Below are 24,552 nucleotides of genomic sequence, written 5' to 3' on the forward strand. Positions count from 1 at the left end.
AGGTGCTTAGGCCCCTGCACCTGCATAGGAGACTAGGAGGAGGCTCTTGGCTCCTGGCTCCGGATCGGCGCAACTCCGGCTGTTGTGGCCGTTTGGGGAGTGAACCAACAGAGGGAAGACCTTTCTCTCCCTCTCACTGTCTGTAACTCTACCTCTCAAATAAATAAATAAAATCTTAAAAAATAAATCATGCCTCACAGCATTTCTCTGTAGATTATAATGGTGAGGGCTAAATCTACTTTTCTAGGAGATAACAACTTTAAAGTTTAAAAACTGAAATATATGTTATTTATTGTGTATAAGTTAACTGTTGAGGAAAATGGCTTTTTCCCCCCCTTTCTTTAAGGATTCCTAGATGAGGTTATGAAGAAGTATGGCAGTTTGGTTCCACTTAGTGAAAAAGATGTCCTTGGAAGATTAAAAGATGTCTTTAATGAAGACTTTTCTAATAGGTATGTGAGTGATAAGGTTAAGCCCTTGAAAATAAAATTGTTTGCAACATATGACTTTTTCTTAATATATGGGGAAAAAAGATACTCAGCAATAGATTGTGTAGAATTCATATTTTTAACTGTTGTTTCAAAATCCTGTTTCAGAAAACCATTTATCAATAGGGAAATTACAAACTACCGGGCCAGACATCAAAAATGCAACTTTCGCATCTTCTACAATAAGCACATGCTGGACATGGATGATCTGGCGACCCTGGATGGTCAGAATTGGCTGAATGACCAGGTTAGTCTATTGTATGCTCTCAGCACTGGAATGCTGCAGAGGATGTTGGTCAGTAAAATAAAACATAACCTCCTGGTTGGCCTCAGTTATCTTTTGGTATCAAGGATTCTTTGTTCCTTGATACCAAAGTGATACCCAAGTGACTCATTCATTAACCCAGGATCCATAAGGTTTTATAACAGCAGTATCAATTTTAGTCATTCTGATTGCGATGATATGAACTGCATAGGGTTAGTAAGCCATTTTTACTTTTTATAGGTCATTAATATGTACGGAGAGCTGATAATGGATGCAGTACCAGACAAAGTAAGTGAAAACTTCCTCTTCTTCAGGAGAGTCTGTGTATTAAAAGGAGTAGTTTTTGAACTTCTTGTAATTATTTGATATTCCTTAGATATTTGAAAAAAGGTTAGGATTTTGTCTTGCTCAATTACTAGGATTGTGGGTAAATTCTGTTCTCCATAGACCCACAGTGCCATTGTTTTCCTGCTTATTTGTGTTAAGGTGGGTGTGTTCATTGGTATTGTCAAGGGTGTGGTTTTTTTTTTTTTTAATTTTTTTGACAGGCAGAGTGAGAGAGACAGAAAGGTCTTCCTTCCGTTGGTTCACCCCTAAATGGCCGCTGCGGCCGGTGTGCTGCGCCAATCAGGAGCCAGGTGCTTCCTCCTGGTTTCCCATGCGGGTGCAGGGACCAAGGACTTGGGCCATTCTTCACTGCCTTCCTGGGCCACAGCAGAGAGCTGGACTGGAAGAGGCGCAACTGGGACAGAATCTGGCGCCCAACCAGGACTAGAACCTGGGGTGCTGGTGCCGCAGGCGGAGGGTTTTGTTTTGTTTTGTTTTGTTTTTTTGGTGGGGAGATGCATTTGAGTCTTACTCTCTCTCTCTTTTTTTTTTTTTTTTTTTTACAGGCAGAGTGGACAGTGAGAGATTGAGAGACAGAGAGATAGGTCTTCCTTTTGCCGTTGGTTCACCCTCCAATGGCCGCCACGGCCCGCGCACCACACTTATCCAAAGCCAGGAGCCAGGTGCTTCTCCTGGTCTCCCATGGGGTGCAGGTACCAAGGAATTGGGCCATCCTCCACTGCACTCCCAGGCTCTTTAAAAGTATGCAGTAGAGGCCGATGCTGCGGCTCACTAGGCTAATCCTCCGCCTTGCAGCGCTGGCACACCGGGTTCTAGTCCCGGTTGGGGCACCGGATTCTGTCTCGGTTGCCACTCTTCCAGGCCAGCTCTCTGCTGTGGCCCGGGAGTGCAGTGGAGGATGGCCCAAGTGCTTGGGCCCTGCACCCCATGGGAGACCAGGAGAAACACCTGGCTCCTGGCTTCGGATCAGTGCGGTGCGCTGGCCGCGGCGCGCCAGCCGCGGCGGCCATTGGAGGGTGAACCAACGGCAAAAGGAAGACCTTTTTCTCTGTCTCTCTCTCTCTGTCCACTCTGCCTGTCAAAAAAAAAAAAAAAGTGTGCAGTAGTATTGATGTGAAAATACTCAGTTCAAATACAAGCTCAACCCCATAAATTCTGAATTCTCTTAAGAGCTTAGTTAGGTACTAAGATTTTTTTAAAAAAAATTTTTTTTTTTTTAATTGAAAAGTAGAGCTACAGGAAGAGAGAAAGAGAGTGCACATTTTCATTTGTTGGTTCACTCCCCAAATGCCCACAACAGCTGAGGCTGGGCCCCGTTGAAGTCAGGAGCCAGAACTCCACATGGGTCTCCCTTGTGGGTGGCAGGGACCCAACTACTTGGGTTATCACTGCTGCTTCCCAGGGTACACATTTGCAGGAGCTGGATCAGAAACACTGTGGGCATTAGAACCCAGCCACTCTATGGGAAGTGGGCATCCCAAGCAGTGTCTTACCTGCTGAACCACAATGCTTGCCCCTAAACTTAGTTTTAAATTTAACATTAATGTTTCTATCCAAGTATTTATACCAGTGTAATCTAAAGTTTTCATAAATCGAATAAATGGGTAAATATGAATCTCAGATTCCAACAGTGTTTATGAATAAATGGGAAATATATAGCTTTCCACTTTAAATCATGGATCTAGAGCAGGCATTGTGGTGCAGTCAGTTAAGCCACTGTTTGGAATGCCTGCATCCCATGTCTGGGGTTGTCTCCTTCCTCTGCCTCTGATCCAGCTTTCTGCCAGCACACACCCTGAGAGGTATCAGATGATGGCTCAAGTACTTGGGTTCCTGCTTGCCTGGCAGGCCCCAAGTGGAGTTCCTAGCTTTGGGCTTCAGCCTGGCCATGTGCCAGCTATTGCCAACATTTGGGAAGTGAACCAGCAGATGGAAGATCTCTCCCTTTCTCACCCTGCCTTTCAAATAAGTAAAAATAAGTAAATCTTTTTAAAAGTCACAAATCTGTTACATGTTATTAAGGCTAATAAGTCAAATTTTACATTTTGTCTAATTCTTTCAGAAACTTATTTTTTAAAAGATTTATTTATTTATTTGAAAGAACACAGAGAAGGAGAGGCAGAGAGAGAGAGCGGTCTTCCATCCGTTGGCTCACTACACAATTGGCTGCAACAGCCGGAGTTGGGCTGATCAGAAGCCAGGAGCTAGGGAGTTCTTCCGTGTGTCTCTTGAAGGTGCAGGGGCCCAAGGACTTGGGCCATCTTCTACTGCTTTCTCAGGCCATAGCAGAGAGTGGGATTGGAAATGGAGCAGCTGGGACTTGAACCAGTGCCCATATGGGATGTCGGCACTGCAGGTGGCAGCTTTACCCGCTACGCCACAGTGCTGGCCCCCCAGGAGTGTGTTTTTTTAACACTCTCCAGAGGATTCTGATGCACACCAAGTTTGAGATTCACTGCTTTAGAAACTTTTACTACAAGCTCTTTTTATCCAAATGTTAGGCTGCATGGTTCTCAAAAGAATGTGCATTAGAATCATCTGGAGAGTTTATAAAACCAGATTGCTTGGCTTTATCCATTGAGTTTTTGCTTTAGTGGGTTTGGGTGGGGCCTGAGTTTATATTTCTAACAAATTGCCAGGTGATGCTGATACTACTGGTCTGGTGACCACACCAAGAACCACAACTATCTCAGGTGGGCTGATAGTGTAAATGACTTACAAACCAGAAAGCTGAAGCCAAGGATGCAGATTTGCTCTATATGACCAGAATAATTCTTTTGTTAGTAGAAATGATCATGCTAATTCATGCCTTTTCACAGTTGTTATGACAACAGGAGTCTCCAAATCCACATTCAGAGGGGGTTAGTTTTGTAATCCATGTCCCCTGAGTTCAAGGTAATGGTTACCTCATTTTTTCATAGCCTCTTTCAACTTTATCAGTTGATTTGAAGAAATTTGGCAGGTTGCTTCTCTACTTGATTGGATTTGGGTAATCAGTTTACTTCCCCATGCCAGTTCTGACTGTAGACTATAGCCCATAAGGTCATTCTGATGAAAATTTTGGATAGAATCTTATGTAAATCTTATGTATTGTCTGTATTTCATTCATTTTTTAAGGAGAAACTTTTCCTCCTCCTCTTGTCTGTTTTTCTTTCAAAAACATTTTAAAATTTCCATTTTGTTCTGATGTTAAATCTGAGTGTTGCCTAATATATTTGTTGCTTTTATTTGGTATCTGTTCCAGGTTCACTTCTTCAACAGCTTTTTTCACAGACAGCTGGTAACCAAAGGATACAATGGAGTAAAAAGATGGACTAAAAAGGTATTCCCTTTATTCCTTTTTATCCTAAATTTGAAATGAGAGAGAACCCACATTTGATGAAGGATAAGGGCTTTAATGCCAGCATTATGTTGAATTCGAAGTGACAGATTTTTAATAGCTTCTTCTGAATCTTCCTGTTTGAAAGACAAGATACTAAGTGAAATTCTTGAATCTATCCAGTTGGTTGGCATGCACGATAAGTGAAAAAGCACTGGGTTGAGAGTTAATAATGCTAGTTTACTGTGCAAGTTGGACCAGACATTTAACTTGCCTAGGCCTTAGATTACTTATTTGCAAAACACAGTGATAAATCAGGGTACTCTCTAAAGCACCTTCTAATTCTCTATTCAGTAACAGTGCAGGAAACATCGTTTTAAAAGTCCATTTATATTCCATTTTTGATATTTTGACGAAATTACCTACAAGTTCAAATTCCATAGTCACAGACTTAGAGATGCTGTAACTTCTCGCTTTTGATGCTTGATGGGTTAGATAATTAAGGAATCTTAAGTAGCGTAAGTAGTTGTGAGTGGAAATAAGTTTTTGTAAAGTACAGTTGATTGAACATTGCTACATAGGTAGTCATTAATAGCTCCAAGGTGAATGAAATGTGGTTGAGGAGTACAAACCTGAGAAACAGATGTAATGAACTCAGGAATCAGAGCTGGGTTCAGTTCCCAATTTGATCCCTTAATGAGCTGTAAGATCTTGGACAAATTATTTAATCCCTGCAAACTTTATTTCATCATCTTTAAAATAAGAACATCTGTGGTGTTTACTTTGTTGTGAGGACTAAATGAGATTATGCAAATCATTAAGCACATGATAACCATACAGTACAGTGTTACATTATGATTTATGAAATTACCCACCAAATATGAATTTTAGTCTTTTGATTTGGTAATACAATTCCTAGAAATTTATTCTAAGAAAAATAATTTTAAAAAAGGAATGTTCTGTATGTAACAATCTTCATCAGATTGCTATTTATAGTAGCAAAAATTAAAATGATTGATACATTGGTTTCATGGAATAATATGTTGTTAGTTGGTGGTACCCAGTCACTATTTTTTACTACAGATGTATTGCAAACTGATACAGTGCTAATAAAATAAGGAAGGAAAGATTTGTCATGTTTAAGTTTGTTATGGAGGGCAATCAGAGTGTTTCTAGAATCAATAAATTGGAAAACACAGGATAAATCACACTTCCTGTTAACTCTTATTCCCTCAGTCACATGCTCCAGCCATTTAAGTTCATGGAAAATGGAATTAAAAGTTTATTTTGGTGCAAAAAAACACTTTAAATCATGCATAGCTTTTTCGTAATGTGAATTTTCTATGAATTTGTTTGAAGAACCTTCATACTGGCTTCCTTGCTTCACTCATTCTTGTCTAAAAGCATTTCCACTTCCTGTTACTTCTGCCTAGAATGCTTTTCTCCCCCAGATTTATGTAAAATTCATTTCCTCACATTATGAAGGCCTCTGCTCAGATGCTGTCTGCTTGGAGAGGCCATCCTGAACTGTCCTGTCTAAACTCGTGCTCCCCAGTGTTCTCTTCTCACCTTGCTTTATTTTTCCCCCTGAGAGTTTTCATTACCTTATTTATAGTATTCATTTTCTGTCCTCCATTAGGATGAATGCTGCATGAGAGTCTATTTTCATGTAGTTATACCAGAGCCATATTGTTGAAGGAAGTAATTTAGGGATATAAGGGTAACTACTTTGTAAGAACTAAAAATAGTATATGACTTCCATAGTTCTGTTGTTTTTCTGAGATCTTACCACTGTGGAAGTATAAGGAATGTGAAGTCAGGCATTAGATAAGACATTCCCTTTCTTCCTGGTTCTCTTTTTACCTAAGCAGATATTTATACTTTGTGGTCCTGGTACCAGTAGTAGTAGTTTTGTATTACTTTATTTCCTCTATTCATTTATATATAAAGCTGTATAACATTTATCATATGACATTGTAATTATTTTTCCTACTGAAATTTGGATCCCTTAAGGCGAGGAATCTTATTTTTGTCCTATATCTCTGTTATTATTCCAGTGCCTCTGCTCTTTAAATGTTTATGTAATAAATAATATTGAGGGATGAAGTAGAATGGACATTGAACCCAAAGTAGAGTAAAGTGAGGGATTATGAACATCAATTGTTGATGTTGACAAGGATACAGAAAAAATTCTTGAAGCAAGAAGCTTCCTATACTGCTGAGGGTGTTGGAAGAAGAGAACGACAGTTTAAATCTCAAAAAAACAACAAAAAAGTCAATCTGATTGTCAAGGTTGTTTTTCCAAAATTGTGCTTAAAAACTCAACTGCCACAGACCACTTCAGGTTTTTTCCTCTCTTGGAACCCCCCTCCGTGCTCTTCTGGCTGGAGGTGTTTGACTCTAATAAATTAATCTTGCTTTTAAATCTCAAAGAAAAAAAAAAAAGAGTTACAGGCTGAAAGAAAAGCTCAGTGGAATCAAGAAGATCTTTAATTGACTCCTGGTGTCACGTACAGGGGAATGATAGATCTAATAAGAGCTGCTATTATTTGGTAGGTTTGTTAGCAGAGGCATTCTTTTTAAAGAAAAACAACAAAAAAAATTATTTGAAAGGCTGAGCAATGATGGTAGGGGTGGTGTGGGTTGGGGGACAGATGTGTTGCATCCACTAGTTCACTCTCCAAATAGCTATAATGGCCAGGGCTCTTCCAGGCTGAAGCCAGGAGCCCAGAACTCCATCTTGGTCTCCCACAAGTGTGGCCCATGTACTTGAACGGTCTTCTGCTTTCCCAGGCACAATAGTAGGGAGCTGGATAAGAAGCAGAATAGCTGGGACTCTGTTCTCTATTCAGCACTTACATATGAGATGCCAGCATTGCTGGCAGTGGCATAACCTGCTGTGCCACAATACCAGCACCAGCAGAGGCTTTCAAAAATTTTTTTTGAACTCTGATACACCACCAAGAGAAATTTATTTATTTTAGGATTTATTTTATTTGAAAGGCAGAATTAGATCTTCCATCCCCTGGTTCACTCCCCAAATGGCTGCAATGGCCAGGGCTGGGCTGATTGAAAACCAGAAGCTTATTTTGGAACTCCCACGTGGGTGCAGGGGCCCACGTACTTGGGCCATCTTCTGCTTTCTCAGGCACATTAGCAGGGAACTGGATCAGAATATAAGCAGTCAGGACTTGAATGAGCACCCACATGGGAATGTCAGCACTGCAGGTGGGGGCTTTACCCACTACACCACAGTGTTGACCCACACAATACTTTTTAGTGTACCTACAGTTTTTAAAAATTATGTATTTATTTATTGGGAAGGAAGAGTGACAGAGAAGGGGAAGAAGGGAGTAAAAAGGTAGAGAGGGAGAGACATTTTCCATCCACTGGTTCACTTCCCAAATGGTTACACCTGCCAGAGTGGGGCCAAACAGAACCAGGAACCCAGAACTCCATCCAGGTCTCCCATTCAGGTGATAGGGGCCAAGTACTTGGGCCATCTTCTGATATCTTCCCAGGTCATTAGCAGGGAGCTGAATCAAAACAGTTGCTGGAAACCTGAATTGGCACTCTGAAACGGGATGCAGATGTCACAAGTGACAGCTTAACCCACGTGCTACAACACTGGCAGCCCTTGTCTGCAAACTTTTGTCATTTTTATTTACTATTTATTTGAGAGGCAGAGAGAGAGAGAGAGAGCGTGCGCACAAGCAAGTGCTCTCCCCCAACGCCCCTAGCCTCTGGTTCCCTAACCCGATACCTGTAGCAGCCAGGGCTGTGCCCAGGGTTAGAACTGGCAACCCAGTCTAGGTCTCCCACTTGGATGGCAGGGACCTATACCTAAGTCATCACCATGGCCTTTCAGGGTCTGCATTGGCAGGAAGCCAGAACCGAGCCAGATTTGGGAATGAAAGCTAGGCACTCATAGGGATATGAGCATCAACTGGTAGGCCAAATGCCTGACCATGTGCCTGTGTTTTGAGTGTGATGTGTCATGTGAATTTAGGTAGATTTTCTTCTAAATGTGTGGTGGTTCTAGAAATGTTTTGGATTTTGGATTTTTATGTCAGGAAGGTCAACATGTATCTTTTTATACCTGCCACACACCCCTCCCAGGTTTATGGATGCAGAAACTGAAAAGCAAAAGTGCTAAGTTGTTTTCCTCCAAGGTCACATAGTCCCATAGATTCATTTAGTGTGGGATATTATCTAGGTATCAGAATGCAAGAAAGAACTTGAGAAATCCGTGTTGTGTTTTGTTTTGTTTTTGAAGATTTATTTATTGGTGCTGGCACCGTGGCATAGTGGGTAAAGCTGCCACCTATAGCACCAACATCCTGTATGGGTGCTGGTTTGTGTCCCGGCTACTCCTCTTTCAATTCAGCTCTCTGCTTATGGCCTGGGAAAGCAGTGGAAAATGGCCCAAGTGCTTGGGCCCTTACACCTGTGTGAGAGACATGGAAGAAGCTCCTGGCTTCGGATCAGCCCATTTGGGGCTGGATCTTTAAAAAAAAATTTATCTGATAGGGAGAGTTAGAGAGAAAAGTCTTCTTCCATCCGGTGGTTCACTTACCAAATGGCCACAATGGCAGTCTGGAGCCAGGAGCTTCTTCTGGTCTTGAAGCAAGAAGCAGGCGGGTGCAGAGGCCCAAGCACTTGGTTCATCCTCCACTGCTTTCCCAGGCCGTAAGCAGAGAGCTGGATCAAAAGAGGAGCAGCTGGGAGATAAACCAGTGCCTGGATGAGATGACAGCATGGAGGCTTAGCTCACTACACCACAGCGCCGGCCTTGGCCCAAGAGATTAGTTTCTGAAAATTTGATGTAAAAGGAATCACTAAAATACTCTCAAAAAATAGCTGAATAAAGACATTCATTCATTCTTTTACAGATGTTTATGAAACATCTACTATGGTCATCCAACCCACAACTGGAATTGTAAGGGGAATAGCGAATATTTTTGGATTGTAAACAGATGTATATTGAAACATAAAGGATGTACTAGGGTTATAAAGGATATAATAGGAAGTAATGGACGTTTAAGGTATTATCAAGGATCTTTTTTTCAATTTCAACACCTGGGAGATCTAAGTGAGTAATAATAGCTAAGGTTTATTTGCTACTTAAAATGTGCTGAGCATAGCTTTATGAATTTTATATTTATCCTGTTATTACTGTCAGTAAGTTCATAAGATAGGTACTGTTGTTTTCTACATTTTATAATTGAGGAAATCAAGGCACAAACAAGCTGAGAAAATTGCCAAAGTCATCTGGCCAGTAAGTGGAAGAGCCAATATTTGAACTTGAGTAGACCTGCTTTGGATAGAACCCATGATTTCAACTGTTGTACTGAGTCTTTAGAAAGATAGAAGACTTAAGTATACCTTACTGTTTTCTTATATCATGTTCTCTTCTGGAACAATTGTTGAATCTAAGTCAAAATATGCATAAGAAAATTTTGTAAGCATAAAATTAAGGGACAAAGTGACATCAGACAGTTGATGTCTGATTAAACACAGGTTTAGTAGGGTAACTGAAAAATAGTACTTCTGTATCTTCATGTTTCATATTAGTGTGTTTTATAGCTTAGTAGTTAATAAGCATAGGCTTTACAGTAAGACCTAGGTTCAAATTCCGGTTCATTCTTCCTAGTTTCATGAACTTGAGCAGATTAAAGGTCAATAAATGGAAGCTGTTGCTTGTTGTTGGTTCTGTGGTGATGGCTGCATTTCTTTGTCTTTTCTTGATCAGGTGGATTTGTTTAAAAAGAGTCTTCTGTTGATTCCTATTCACTTGGAAGTCCACTGGTCTCTCATTACTGTGACACTCTCTAATCGAATTATTTCATTCTACGATTCTCAAGGCATTCATTTTAAGTTTTGTGTAGAGGTAAGTTAATATGTTGCCTAATTTGTTCATTTATCTCATGATTAACCAAATAACATCATAGCTCTAGGTAGACCACCAGAAGCAGTACCGTGGAGGTGCTGTTGGCAGAGAAAAGGACTTCAGCAGGAATCCCCAGGTGGGGGGAGGTAGCTGTCCAAGATGAGAGGGGTCTGAGATACATGCTCTATTTGTATTTTATCAGATGCAAATTATCTTTGCTTTCCCCTTAAGATTGCATTATGAATGTGTTCAGAAATTATTCTCATCATTTTCTCTTGGAGCTAAAATTGGCTTGTAACTTCAAAATATGTTCTGTACGGGGCTGGTGCTGTGGCATAGCGGGTAAAGCCGCTGCCTGCAGTGCCAGCATCCCATATGGGTGTCCATTCATGTTCTGGCTGCTCTACTTCCAATCCAGCTCTCTGCTATGGCCTGGGAAAGCAGTACAAGATGGCCCAAGTCCTTGGGACCCTGTACCCATGTGGCAGAACCAGAGGAGAATCCTGGCTCCTGGCTTTGGATTGGCACAGCTCCAGCCATTGTGGCCAGTTGGGGAGTGAACCAGTGGATGGAGGACCTCTCTCTCTCTCTCTGCCTCTCCTCCTCTCTCTGTGTAACTCTGACTTTCAAGTAAATAAATAAAATTTTTTTTTTTTTTTGACAGGCAGAGTGGACAGTGAGGGAGAGAGACAGAGAGAAAGGTCTTCCTTTGCCGTTGGTTCACCCTCCAATGGCCGCCGCGGCCGGCGCGCTGCGGCCGGCGCACCGCGCTGATCCGATGGCAGGAGCCAGGAGCCAGGTGCTTTTCCTGGTCTCCCATGGGGTGCAGGGCCCAAGCACCTGGGCCATCCTCCACTGCACTCCCTAGCCACAGCAGAGGGCTGGCCTGGAAGAGGGGCAACCGGGACAGAATCCGGCGCCCCGACCGGGACTAGAACCCGGTGTGCCGGCGCCGCTAGGCGGGGGATTAGCCTAGTGAGCCGCGGCGCCGGCCTATTTTTTAAAAAAATGTAGAATAAACTATAACCCAAGAGAATGAAAAGAAATTGGAATAGATGGAAAGACTGCATATTGGGGGAAAAATTCTCTCCAAAGAAATATATACTGGGCCGGCGCCGCGGCTCACTAGGCTAATCCTCCGCCTAGCGGCGCCGGCACACCGGGTTCTAGTCCCGGTCGGGGCGCCGGATTCTGTCCCGGTTGCCCCTCTTCCAGGCCAGCCCTCTGCTGTGGCCAGGGAGTGCAGTGGAGGATGGCCCAGGTGCTTGGGCCCTGCACCCCATGGGAGACCAGGAAAAGCACCTGGCTCCTGGCTCCTGCCATCGGATCAGCGCGGTGCGCCGGCCGCAGCGCGCCGGCCGCGGCGGCCATTGGAGGGTGAACCAACGGCAAAAGGAAGACCTTTCTCTCTGCCTCTCTCTCTCACTGTCCACTCTGCCTGTCAAAAAAAAAAAAAAAAAAAAAAAAAAAAAGATATACTGATTTCATCCTAATTAATTTCTCAACAAGACTTCCACTGGAACCTAATAAACACCTTCTAGAATTCATTTTGTATAATATGTGTGCTCAACAGCTAAAAAAAAAGGAGTATCAAACCATGTTACAAAGTTTTTGTCATTAAAACTGCACTTATATTAGCTTAGGAATGGACAAGTAGATTAGTAGAAAAGCATAAACAGAAGTAAGTCAGGTATATATGAGAATTTGGTATGTGGTCATGGTAGGAAGACAAGTTATTTAGTTACAGCACTGGGAAAATTAGCTGTCTGTTTGGAGATTATAAGTTCGTTCTTCATACTACATAAAAACAAATTTCAGATGGAATAAAGACCTAAACATAAAACACAAAACTGTAAAAATATTTGAAAAAATATGGAAGATGCTGTACTTTTTCTTAAATATTTATTTGAAAGGCAGAGTTACAGAGAGGCGGAGAGAGAGAGAGAGATCTTCCATCTGCTGGTTCATTCCCCAAATGGCTGCAGTGGCCAGGCCTGGACCAGGAGCTAGGATCTTCAACCTAGTATCCCATGTGGGTTCAGGGGCCCAAGTTCTTGGGCCATGTTCTTCTTTCCCAGGTGCATTAGCAGGGAGCTGTATCAGATGTGGATCAGCCAAGACTTGAACTGGTGCCCATCTTGGATGCCAGTGCTACAGGCAATGGCTTTACCTGCCACGCCACGGTACTGGTCCCTAGTGCTATATTCTTTTTTTTTTTTTAAGATTTATTTTATTTATTTGAAACTCAGAGTTACACACAGAGAGAGAGAGAGGTCATCCATTCGTTCGTTGACTACCCAGATACCGCAACAAATGGAGCTGTGCTGATCCAAAGCTAGGAGCCAGGAACTTCTTCCAGGTCTCCCACGTGGGTGCAGGGGCCCAAGGACTTGGGCCATCTTCTGCTGCTATCCCAGGCCATAGCAGGGAGCTAGATTGGAAGAGCAGCATCTGGGACTAGAACTGGTACCCATATGGGATGCCTGCGCTTCAGGCCAGGGCTTTAACCCACTGCGCCACAGCGCCAGCCCCAGGCTGTATTCTTAAGAAGCAGCAGTAGCATTCTTGGAGTAAGGAATTCCTTCTTATATAGGAAGAATGAAACAAAAAAGATACACAGAATAGTTTGGTAGATTTATTTATTTATTTTATTTTATTTTTTGACAGGCAGAGTGGACAGTGAGAGAGAGACAGAGAGAAAGGTCTTCCTTTGCCGTTGGTTCACCCTCCAGTGGCCGCCGCGGCCAGCGCGCTGCGGCCGGCGCACCGCGCTGATCCGATGGCAGGAGCCAGGAGCCAGGTGCTTTTCCTGGTCTCCCATGGGGTGCAGGGCCCAAGCACCTGGGCCATCCTCCACTGCACTCCCTGGCCACAGCAGAGAGCTGGCCTGGAAGAGGGGCAACCGGGACAGAATCCAGCGCCCTGACCGGGACAAGAACCCGGTGTGCCGGCGCCTAGCTAGGCGGAGGATTAGCCTAGTGAGCCGCAGCGCCGGCCTAGTTTGGTAGATTTAGCCATATCATTATTTAAAAGTGTATATCAGCCAGCACTGTGGCTCAATAGGCTAATCCTCCACCTTGTGGCGCCGGCACCCCGGGTTCTAATCCCAGTCAGGGCACTGGATTCTGTCCCGGTTGCTCCTCTTCCAGGCCAGCTCTCTGCTGTGGCCCGGGAGTGCAGTGGAGGATGGCTCAAGTGCTTGGGCCCTGTACCCCATGGGAGGGAGACCAGGAGAAGCACCTGGCTCCTGCCATCGGATCAGCGCGGTGTGCCAGCGTCAGCGCACTGGCCGCAGCGGCCATTGGAAGGTGAACCAATGGCAAAAGGAAGACCTTTCTCTCTGTCTTCCCTCTCTCTGTCTACTCTGCCTGTCAAAAAAAAAAAAAAAAAAAAAACTATGTCATAAATTAGAAGACAAATGAAAGATTTGGGGAATATGTCTGTGATATATATAATACTGTGCAGAATACACAATGAACTCCTACAAATAAATAAGGGGGAAAGTGGGCCTAACAGAAATGGTCAAAGGATAATACAAATAATTTTGAGGAAAAACGCATATAATCATTAAACATGTAGAGAGATGTTGAGTCTCACTAGAAGTAACAGAAATGCAAATTAAAACTACATCATGGTTTCATTTTTTGCCCATGATATGTGAAAAAGTTTGATATATAGGTGTAAGGAAATGGGTATTTTCATATTTTCTGATGGGATCTATAAATTCTTACAGTTACTTGGGGACACTTGGCATTCTAATATGTTCTAAGTGCCTTATAATTGAAATGATGCATTTCTTCTTGCAAACCAGATCTATCTCTTAGTATTTACGCCATAAATATGCTTCCGTGTTGGCCAGTGTTGTGGCATAGCAGTTAAGCCTCTGCCTGCGATGCCCACATCCTTTATGGCACCAGTTCTAGATCTAGCTGCTTTGCTTTTGATCCAGTTCCCTGCTCATGCGCCTGGGAAGCAGCAGATGGCCCATGTGCTTGGGCCCCTGGCATCCACATTGGAGATCTGGAAGAAACTCTGGGCTCCTGGCCTCGGCCCTGGCTGTTATGGCCACTTGAGGAGTGAACCAGTTCATGGGAGATCTCTCTGTTTCTATCTGTGTCTCCATCTCTCTCTGTAACTCTGCCTTTCCAATAATTAAAAAATAACTCTTCTAAAAAAGAATGCTTCCATATGCACACAAGGATGGACACGTACCTGGTTATTCATTGCAGCATCACTTCAACAGTGAAAAATAAAACCTAAATTTGTTCTTTTTTTTTGTGGACAGGCAGAGTGGACAGTGAGAGAGAGAGACAGAGAGAAAGGTCTTCCTTTTGCCGTTGGTTCACCCCCCAATGGCCGCTGCAGCCGGCATACCGCGCTGATCCGATGGCAGGAGCCAGGTACTTCTCCTGGTCTCCCATGAGGGTGCAGGGCCCAAGGACCTGGGCCATCCTCCACTGCACTCCCGGGCTACAGCAGAGAGCTGGCCTGGAAGAGGAGCAACCGGGACAGAATCCGGCACCCCAACCGGGACTAGAACCTGGTGTGCTGGTGCTGCAGGCAGAGGATTAGCCTATCGAGCCGCAGTGCCAGCCCTAAGTTTAGTTCTATCAAAATACTAGCTAAATGCACTTTAGTGTATCCATTACTAAGATGACCATAACAGTTAAATGGAATATAATGGATCTCCCATGTTCTAAAGTAGAAAGAGGTCCAAGAAATAACTGAGCTTTAAACCAATTGCAGAATGATTCAGTGTAATACAGTTATGGAAAAAATACATGTATGAATACATGTCTGTATGTATTTATACAAATATACACTCCTGTGTTGTGTACATGCGCATATATATGTATTTTCAAATAAAAAGTTGGGATGGATGCTTGCCATTTTGATATCAGTGATTACCTTGAAGGGTAAATGTGAAAAGAAGTACAGCTACTAGTAAAGGGTGTTTATCAACATTTGGGATATTACATAATTAATTTTTAAAAGATTTATTTATTAATTTGAAAGAGAGGGAGAGACTTAGATCTGCTGGTTCACTCCCCAAGTGGCTTCAATGGCCAGGCTGAAGCCAGGAGTTTCATGTAAGGTCTCCCACATAGGTTGTGGGGCCTGGGTCATCTGCTTTTCCAAGGCCATCATTAGGGAGCTGGGTCAGAAGTAGAGCTGCCAGGACTTGAACTGGTTCCTATATGACATGCTGGCATTGTAGGTGGCAGCTTTACCCACTATGCTGTGTTAGCTTTGCATAATTAATTTTTAAAATTTTAATTAATTATTTGAGCAGAGAGAGAGCCAGCCAAAAGATATCTTCCGTTTGCTGGGTCATTCCCCTAATGTCTGCAACAGCTGAAACTAAGCCAGGCCAAAGCCAGGAGCTGGGAATTCAATCCAGATCTCCCATGTGTGTGGCAGAGACCCAACTGCTTGAGCCATCACTATTTCCTCTTCGGTTGTGCATCATCAGGAAGCTGCAGTTGGAGTGGAGCTAGAACTGATTGCCAGGAACTTTGATAGGGACTGTGGGTGTTGCAACTAGTGGATGAGCCATAAATCCACCCACCCATTCCTATTGTTAAAAATTACATTTTAAAACTTAGTGTCAAAAAGCTAATGGCAAGGAAAATCAAGTTTTTGAAATCCAAATTTTTGGTTCTAAGAAATCCAGAGGGAAAAAATGAGGAATCCTCCTTGGCCTAGAGTTCTCTAACTCCGGCCCAGAAGAAGTGGTAAATATCAGGTGTAACTGTGTTTTCTAGTTCACTTCCTTTAATGCCCAGCATGTCTCAAAACCAACATATTCTCCCGCTTGCCAGAGCCTGCCGATGTTGTCTTTTCCCTGGACAATTCTGAGAGACAAGCAAGTATAGCTGTATTAGTGCTTTCAAGAATCAGATTCTGACAGGCAGAGGAGGGCCAAGTGTGTTAGGAAAATCATTTCATCTAGGAAATACTTACTGGTCCTCTGCTTTGTGTCAGACAATAATCCCAGGGAGTCAGGGAAGGGCTAGACAGACATTTGCTTTCATGTATTAAATGATGGTTAAACAGAATTTTGTTTATAAAGCATGCATTTGAGAGGCCTGTAGTGTGGTGCAGGAGGGTAAGCTGGTGCTTACAAAACTGGCATCCCATATTAGAGCAGTGGTTCAAGTTCTGGCCGCTCTGCTTCCAATCCAGCTTCCTGCTTACGTGCTTGGGAAGGCAGCACATGATGGCCTAAGTGCTTTGTCCCCTGCCACCCACATGGGATACCAGGATGGAGTTCTGGCTCCTGGCTTCAGCCTAGTCCAGCTTTGTCTGCTATGGCCTTTTGGGGAATGAACCAGCAGATGGGAGATCTCTCTCTGTCTGTCTGTCTGTCTGTCTCTCTCGCTCTCTCTCTGTGTCTTTCCCTTTCTCCCTGTTTCTCTTCTCTTTATGATGTTCTGTCTTTTAGATAGATAGATGGGAAGGAAGGAGGGAGGGAAAGAGAAAGGATGGAAGGATATTTTTTTAAAACCAGGAAGTTGGTTTCCAAGTCAATGCTGGATTACTGGGGGCCTAGTCTTCTGAGTCATTGAAAAGTTCCTCTTCTGAAATTTCGTCCAAACCCTCCTGCAGAGGTCTTACCTTTTAAGCAGAATTACAATTGGCTTGATAATTTTGCACATTTGCAAAGACACTAAGAGCAGACTTTGTTTTGGTAATAACTAAAAGTCATTTAGAACCAAGTACAGTCTATTCAGGCAGATGGGATTAGAAACTTGTTTTAATGGGATTTAGGAGTCAAAAGTGGCTGTGAGAGCTGGGAGCCTATATCTCCAAAGAGTTGATGAAAATGTTTTAAACAATCACCAGACAAATGTGTAGATTCCATGAATGCAGGGATAGCCACTTTATTCAGTGTGTCCCCGGCACTTGACACATTATATATAGATGTTTAGTAAATATTGAATGTAGTTGACCATTTTAAGGAACAGCCTTCTTTGCCTATATTTTATTTATGAATTTACATATATACAAAGAGATTGAAGGCATGAGGGAAATTATGAAACTCCAAATTCTTTACTACATACTCTGCCCGATTCTGGGGCCGTAGCTCCTCCTTTGCTTCTGTCTGCTGTGGGCAGGTTCCATTTTTCACTGATGGAACACAGCATCTGTGTTGTGGTTTCTTTTTAACCAGAATATAAGAAAGTATTTGCTGACTGAAGCCAGAGAAAAAAATAGACCTGAATTTCTTCAGGGTTGGCAGACTGCTGTTACGAAGGTAAGTATGTGATGCAAATGAAACCCAGGCATTTCCAGGGCATGGAGTGACACAAGGGGTGGGTTGCCTGAAGAGCTTTTGAAGACTGGTGACAAAGATACCAAGGAGAGTCTGAAGGCTTCAGTGAGGCAGTGGAGAATAAACCTCCCATTAGTGTTCATTATCTGGCTGCTCAATTTCCCAGTGCTTGCTGGTAATAAATAACTTCATTCATTTTATATCTGGGCAGCTGCTAATGATGAGGTTGCTATACTAAAGAAAAGTTGATTTTTTTATGGGTGCCACTTGCCTCTTGCTTCATGGCTCTTAATTCTAGCCGACTCATAGACCCAGGGACATGCCAAAATGACTACTTGAATCCACTGAGGAAGCAAAGCAAGCATATGGGGAAGAGCTTCAGTCTAAGCACAGTCTGGATGCAGCACCGTGATTGGCCTGTGGACAATAAAGCTGTGTATGAGGCAGATGCCTCTGCCTAACCTCTTAATCTTGTCATGAATGCCAGTTTCTTCAATTTTATGGTTGGTGCTGTATTATTTTCATAGTATTTTTGTGTCATTTAGGTTGAAGCCTTGCTTTTATTCTGTAGGTAAGGAAACTGAACATATAGGTCCTGGAATGGAGATCTCTGGGTCAGCGACAACATTATAGGCAGGGTCTTAAAACAAACCTTTCACCCAAACCATGATGCATAAGATTTATTACTTCACCCTTGAACTAAACCAAATATTAAATTCTAAAATTAAGCTTATGTTTTATGAGGAACCTGGTAAAGTAGTTCAAACCAGACCCGAAGCTGGAAACTTTCCGAATGTACCTAACTAGAATACTTGGGTATTCTGGACTCAGTCAGGGTTGTTCACATTCCCACTTTAGGCACAATCAAAAACTGGTTCTTTTGGAAACAGTTTGCCTTTGATTTCTCTCAAACAACAGGACATAGTTGAGTGATATGAGGTGAAAAATCAAGATAACTAAGAGTTTTTACCACCTAAATACTCAGAATCCAAGCATATTTTCTGACCCACAGTTCCATCTTGATTCCATTACCGTTGAATTGATATTAATTATCCAAATGGATGTTTTTAAAATTTTTTTTTTTTTTTTGGTTTCTCATTTCCTGCTTTTAGCTAAAATGTTGTTTTATAAATCACAGTTCCCACTTGATGGCTCTCTTCACGTAGATAGATGCCTCCATAAAATTAGATGCTTAAGATCTAGAGGTGTAATAGATGACAAAGAATTTTCCATCTTGTGTTCATTTTTCCATAAAATTTTTTTCTTATATGAACAGTATTTAATATTACCATAATTACCATTTTGTTTTTCCCTTAGTGTATTCCACAACAGAAGAATGACAGTGACTGTGGAGTCTTTGTGCTCCAGGTAAAGAAATACTTTTCCTGCAATTTACAATGTATAAATTAAATTTGGGGGATTTAGAGGAGAGATGGTGATCCATGTATGTGGACATGATTCTAGATGCAGGCAGAGGATGCTTTTTTTCTCTCTCTGTTGCTGAGAAGTAGTAGTTTCTGCATTCTCAGATGTTATCATTGGAGGAACTGTCTCCTAAGGCCAAGGGCAAACAACGGATAATTATCTTTCTCAGGGGTTATGAATACCTATACTGGAGACTGACATGAATTTGTCTGTGTCACAGACCATTGGCATCTGCAGTGATTTTTTAACTTTTTTTTTTTTTTTTTTTTTTGACAGGCAGAGTGGACAGTGAGAGAGAAAGACAGAGAGAAAGGTCTTCCTTTGCCGTTGGTTCACCCTCCAATGGCCGCCGCGCTGCGGCCGGCACACCGCGCTGATCCGATGGCAGGAGCCAGGTACTTATCCTGGTCTCCCATGGGGTGCAGGGCCCAAGGCCTTGGGCCATCCTCCACTGCACTCCCTGGCCACAGCAGAGAGCTGGCCTGGAAGAGGGGCAACCGGGACAGAATCCGGCGCCCCGACTGGGACTAGAACCCAGTGTGCCGGCGCCGTAAGGCGGAGGATTAGCCTAGTGAGCCGCGGTGCCGGCCTGATTTTTTAACTTTTTAAAATCTTTGGTTGGCTGGTGCCATGGCTCACTAGGCTAATCCTCTGCCTGCGGCGCCGGCACACCAGGTTCTAGTCCTGGTTGGGGAGCTGGATTCTGTCCCGGTTGCTCGTCTTCCTGGTCCAGCTCTCTGCTGTGGCTCGGGAGTGCAGTGGAGGATGGCCCAGGTCCTTGGGCCCTGCACCCTCATGAGAGACCAGGAGAAGCACCTGGCTCCTGGCTTTGGATTGGCATGGTGCGGTGGCCATTGGGGGGTGAACCAATGGAAAAAAAGGAAGACCTTTCTCTCTCTCTCTCTCTCTCTCTCACTGTCCACTCTGCCTGTCCAAAAATAAATAAATAAATAAATAAATAAATAAAACAAACTTTGGCGTGCAACCTATGGATCTTTGACATAATTAGATTTTAAATAAGGGCCACATTCAAAAGCTGTCATCTCATGCTCTAGATCTCCTGAGAGGACTAAAAGGGCTATTAAAAATATCAGTTATACATATTTTTCCCTTTTTTGACAGGCAGAGTTAGAGACACAGAGAAAGGTCTTCCTTCCATTGGTTCACCCCCCCATTTTTTATCAAGAATATTTTATACTTCCACCCTTAATCAAGTGGCAGTTCCACATGGTTCACCTAATAGTGTGTCCATGTGGAAATCTTGATTACAAAAGGGATATTGAATTGATCGAAAGGAATTTAGCCTTAATAATTTGGCAATTTGAGCACTGGTGGTTTTGACACTTATGTTTTCTTTTAGTGACTTAACTGTTTGATCTGTCAAAGACTGGATAAAGATAATGACTAGGATAGTGTTAATGTCGTTTCCCCATTGGAACGGCAAGAGATTCTAAAGGTCAGATTATTGTATCTGTTTTAGGGATCTGAATTTTACAGATTGGTGAACATATTTCTCAGATGGCAGCATTAGCACAAACTTGAGAGGTAGAGGGTTTTACAGTTCAGTCAGTACTGCACTGCATGGGATCTGCATGCAGCGGTTTATTTCTGCAGGGGTGCTCGCAGGACACTGCAACAGAAAAAAACTTGTAACTCATGAATTTAGAGACTTCAAAGATCTTGGACCTTAGGGTCCATTCACATACCCTACCAATGTACTAAGTGTTTCCCACTTAGCAGCCATGTTAGGTCTGGCTATATTCTCAGCAGGTTGTACTTTGGCTGCTGTTTTCACAGGATTGTTTTCCCAGATTGGGTCAGGGAGGGGAGTTTCTAGCCATGTACCTGCAAGTAAATATTTTAAAACATTATGTTTTTTACAAGTTTCAACAAACTTTAATGAGATGCTGCCTTAGATTCTGTTAGGCCTGCATCTAGTAAAACATACTGGACTGGCAAACCAGTCCACACGCCACTTAAGTGTCTCTGGGACCTTTGCAGTACTGCAAGTGCCTCGCCTTAGAGCAGCCTTTCCAGTTTTCCCAAGAAGATATGCCTCGGGTCCGGAAGCGGATTTATAAGGAGCTGTGTGAGTGCCGGCTCATGGACTGAAACTCAGCAAGGACTTTGGGAAGTCTGGCCACATTGGAGCAGATGGTTTGTTACTTGAATCTCCAAACACTTATTTGAATTTTTACAGATATTTCAGATCAGTGGTGTTGAGCCACTATTGTTACCTCAAATTTATTTTTTGCCCTTATTCATTTCTCCAGCTATACCATGTACTATTTTTTAATGTTCAGTTTGGTTTCATTTTTAATTTTATGGATTCCGCGCGTCCCCCCCCATATTTAATATTTATTATCCAAACGCATGCATATAGACAGAGCATGCAGTGAAGAGTATTAAAAAAGCCTAGTAGATTTGGTGCAGCTTTTGAAACTAGTTAGACATGAACTGAATACAGGTTTAAAATTTAATCCCAAAACCTAAAAATGCAAGATGTTTTTGATATAATTTAACTCTGTAGTAGACGTTCCCTGGGGCATAAAGGGTAGCCAGGAGTGGTTTTGACAACGCCAGTCCTGTTTTACTTTTACCAGGAGCACCTTTCACTGACTTCTCTCTCCTAGTGAATCCTAGAGAGATGCATTCCTTTTGAAGGGTGAAATGGAAGTGACTATAAACTGATGGTGTGTTCTGTTTATGGAAGTACACTTGGAAGCACAGTGCCTGCTTTGGGAAGCATTAAGTAAGGTATGAGAAAAAGATAGTGACCGTGTGGGCCAGTTATCTGAAGTCAAATTTCAAGAATTATCAAACACAGCCTAAATTGCATCAAGACTTTGGCGAAGACATTGAATTGCCTGGATTTTTCTGGTTTTTGACCTGTTAAAAAAAAATCTTATCCATCAAATCAGTGGTCTAATGAGAATTCAGCCTCTCTAGGAGTAATTTTGAAATTGTCACTTCCTTGGTTTCCACTGCAGAAAATTACAATTTATCAGGGTCTCAGAAATGTGAATATCCAACATTGAAGACTGATTTCAGGTCTTTGCAGGTGGGATGAGAATAAAGAAAGTAATAGAGTACAGTAAATGTCCCCTTGTCTTCAGCCATGTCAGCAACGTGGGAGGCACGCTTGGCTTCTGCGTGACCGGCCCAGCACTCCAGCACAGGGATTTTCATCTTTTCTACTGAACCTATCTGGGGAAAGGCTGTAAAGTGGCCCTGACCTTCCACTTAACTGCATCAGCATTAAAGTAATGGATCTTAAATCATTAATGTGGCCTTTTATGACGTATTTTTAAAAGAAAGGAAATAAGGAAAGAAGTATATTAAACCCATTCAGTTACCTTTTCTGAACTGGGTGTGGGGGGCAACAAATGTGTACAAAAGAAACCAGAAGCTTTTTCAGAAAAACAAGCAGGTGTACAGCAGAAGATAAATCTGTTTAGGCATGAGAAGTGTTGAAAAAGCTGAGATGTTTAGTTGAATTTGGCCCTGAGGGACAGCTGGGAAAGGCTGACTGCCAGCAGCTGAGGGCTGAGTCAGATCATGTGTACACAGTGTTCTTCACACCAGTGCTGACCCTGGGAAACAGCCCCCGCGCCTCTCTGGAGTGCTCCAGACCAAGCTCTTAGCATGGAACTGGGTCAGTATTTCTTACTATGCTTCAGGTGATTAAAAAGACTGAGAGTAGAGGCACTTCATGCTGCTACTGGCAGGGTTGTGTCAGCATTGGGAAAGATGACATTTTAAAGTGAGGAAGATGTTTTCCTGAGGTTTCCAGACATAATTGTGCAAAACAGATTTTTCAAAATTTGTTTGCAAGACACCTGCCTCTCATTCTGACCTCCAGACCCCAGGCTATTACCAAAGTAGCCAGTAACATGGCTCTGGATACGAAATGTCTTGTTATTTCAAAGTGAGCCGGTAACTCACTTCCCCACTGACAGCCCAGCCATACCAGAGACTGAATTGTGTTCCTGCCAGAGTTTTAAAGCCCAGAGCTTGAGTTGCCATTTCCTTCAGTGTGAGAAATGCGTGTCACGTTAGCACTGAGCCTGCAGGGATGAGCATAGTGACCCTTACGTGAGCTCTCCAAGTGCAGTTACTTTTTCACTTCCAGCTTAATTGGGCACCTTAACGTGTGATGCCCAGCATGGTTTAACCTAAACATTGAGTATTTTGAAAGTCTGTTTTACAAGTGTTTGTCATTTATGAAACTTGGTTTCAGCACAAATAGTTGCTTTCCTCTCTCTTCTTGTAATTAGGTATAAACCTCTATTTAGCTCAAGTCCTAAATAGGATGTCTTTTGTCTTGATGTTTGCAATAATTGCTTCCTGCAATAAAGGTATTTTTGAAATAACCCCTGGCTGTTGGTGAAAAAGACAGGCATTGCTTTACTGTTATCAGCTTGGCACTGAATTGTTTGGGTGCCCACAAGGTAGGCAGCCATTACACTTTTGGGGTTGAATGCAGGGCTTGTACAAACTAAAAGCTGCTTATGAAGGCTTTCAACAAGTTGCCCAATCCTATGAGCAAACTTACCAGGCTATATAGTCGCTTCTTTTCCAGTGGCCGTTCTTTTGTTAAAACAATAGCAATGAACATAGGGTTTAAGTCAACTTTTAGTTAAGTTCACTTATAGAGAGCCAACTTTCAGTTAGCTTCATTAAAGATAGAAAAGAAGCGATTGCTGCTATTAATCCCCCAAACCCCATTTCTGGCTTTTGCATTGTATTTTCTGCTTAGTGTTGAATATGAGTGACACGGTCATCTTGGATTTGCAGTTGGAATAAAACAGTAACAGACCTAATGGTTCATAGCCAACACTAGCCTAATCTAAGTTGCCCTTTTTTCTCTACACTTGTGGTTCACTGCTTCCCTGGGTTAGAAGTAATGGGGGGGGAGGGTCTGTGGGGTATCAGTCCCTTCAGGCAAGAAAAAGTGTATTAACAGTGTGAATTAGATACACTTATTACCTGCTCTGCTTAACTTATGTTAAGAAACCAAGTTAATTAGCAGTTACAAAGTACATACATTATGTGCTAGGCTCTGCCTCCTGGCCTGAAGAGGACTTAAGGAAAACCATCAAAGTGCTAATTGTATTGGGTGTTACAAAAGCGGATCTAGACAGGTTGTTCACTTAAATGGTACCTGTTGGTCAGAAAAAATTTATTTAAAAGATTATGATCATGTAAAATTACAATACTCAACCCTTCTAGCAAAGTATTTTTTTGAAAAATAAATGCCTTTATAAACTTGTGTTCTCTGTGTTGAATAACATGTACTATTTGTGGAGGAGTAATTATTCCCAGTGATAGTCCAGTAAAGAGAAGGCTCACTGAAGTGCAGCGAATGGTGTAGGCCCTTCGCAGCCTACCCTTAGAGCAGCACTGTCCAACAGAATCTTCTCTAGTGATGGCAATGTTCCATATTTTTGTCCCAACTACAGCCACTAGCCCCATGTGACTAATGAGCTTTTAGCTATGGTTAGTGTGAATAAGGAAGTGAACGTTTAACTTTATTTTCCT

General features: G+C 42.6%; 1 protein-coding gene across 20 annotated transcripts in view; it reads left to right on the forward strand.

Annotated features, from left to right (window-relative positions):
- The window catches only part of SENP5 (SUMO specific peptidase 5), a 52,737-nt gene that overhangs the window by 18,522 nt on the left and 9,663 nt on the right, over positions 1-24,552 (forward strand). For 8 of the 20 annotated variants that reach the window (XM_089331966.1, XM_051818946.3, XM_051818947.3 and 5 more), the window contains 7 exons: positions 347-452; positions 597-735; positions 994-1,041; positions 4,346-4,423; positions 10,173-10,310; positions 17,485-17,568; positions 18,904-18,954. In XM_089331966.1, the coding sequence (XP_089188092.1) occupies positions 347-452; positions 597-735; positions 994-1,041; positions 4,346-4,423; positions 10,173-10,310; positions 17,485-17,568; positions 18,904-18,954 (644 nt within the window). Of the gene's footprint in view, positions 1-346; positions 453-596; positions 736-993; positions 1,042-4,345; positions 4,424-10,172; positions 10,311-17,484; positions 17,569-18,903; positions 18,955-21,012; positions 24,284-24,552 lie in introns of those variants that run through there. The other 12 variants (XM_089331958.1, XM_070072310.1, XM_002716529.5 and 9 more) reach the window with 3 other exon arrangements.

This window comes from Oryctolagus cuniculus, chromosome 4 (assembly GCF_051225735.1).
Source record: "Oryctolagus cuniculus isolate XC-2025 breed Fujian yellow rabbit chromosome 4, ASM5122573v1, whole genome shotgun sequence".
Classification (NCBI taxonomy): domain Eukaryota; kingdom Metazoa; phylum Chordata; class Mammalia; order Lagomorpha; family Leporidae; genus Oryctolagus; species Oryctolagus cuniculus.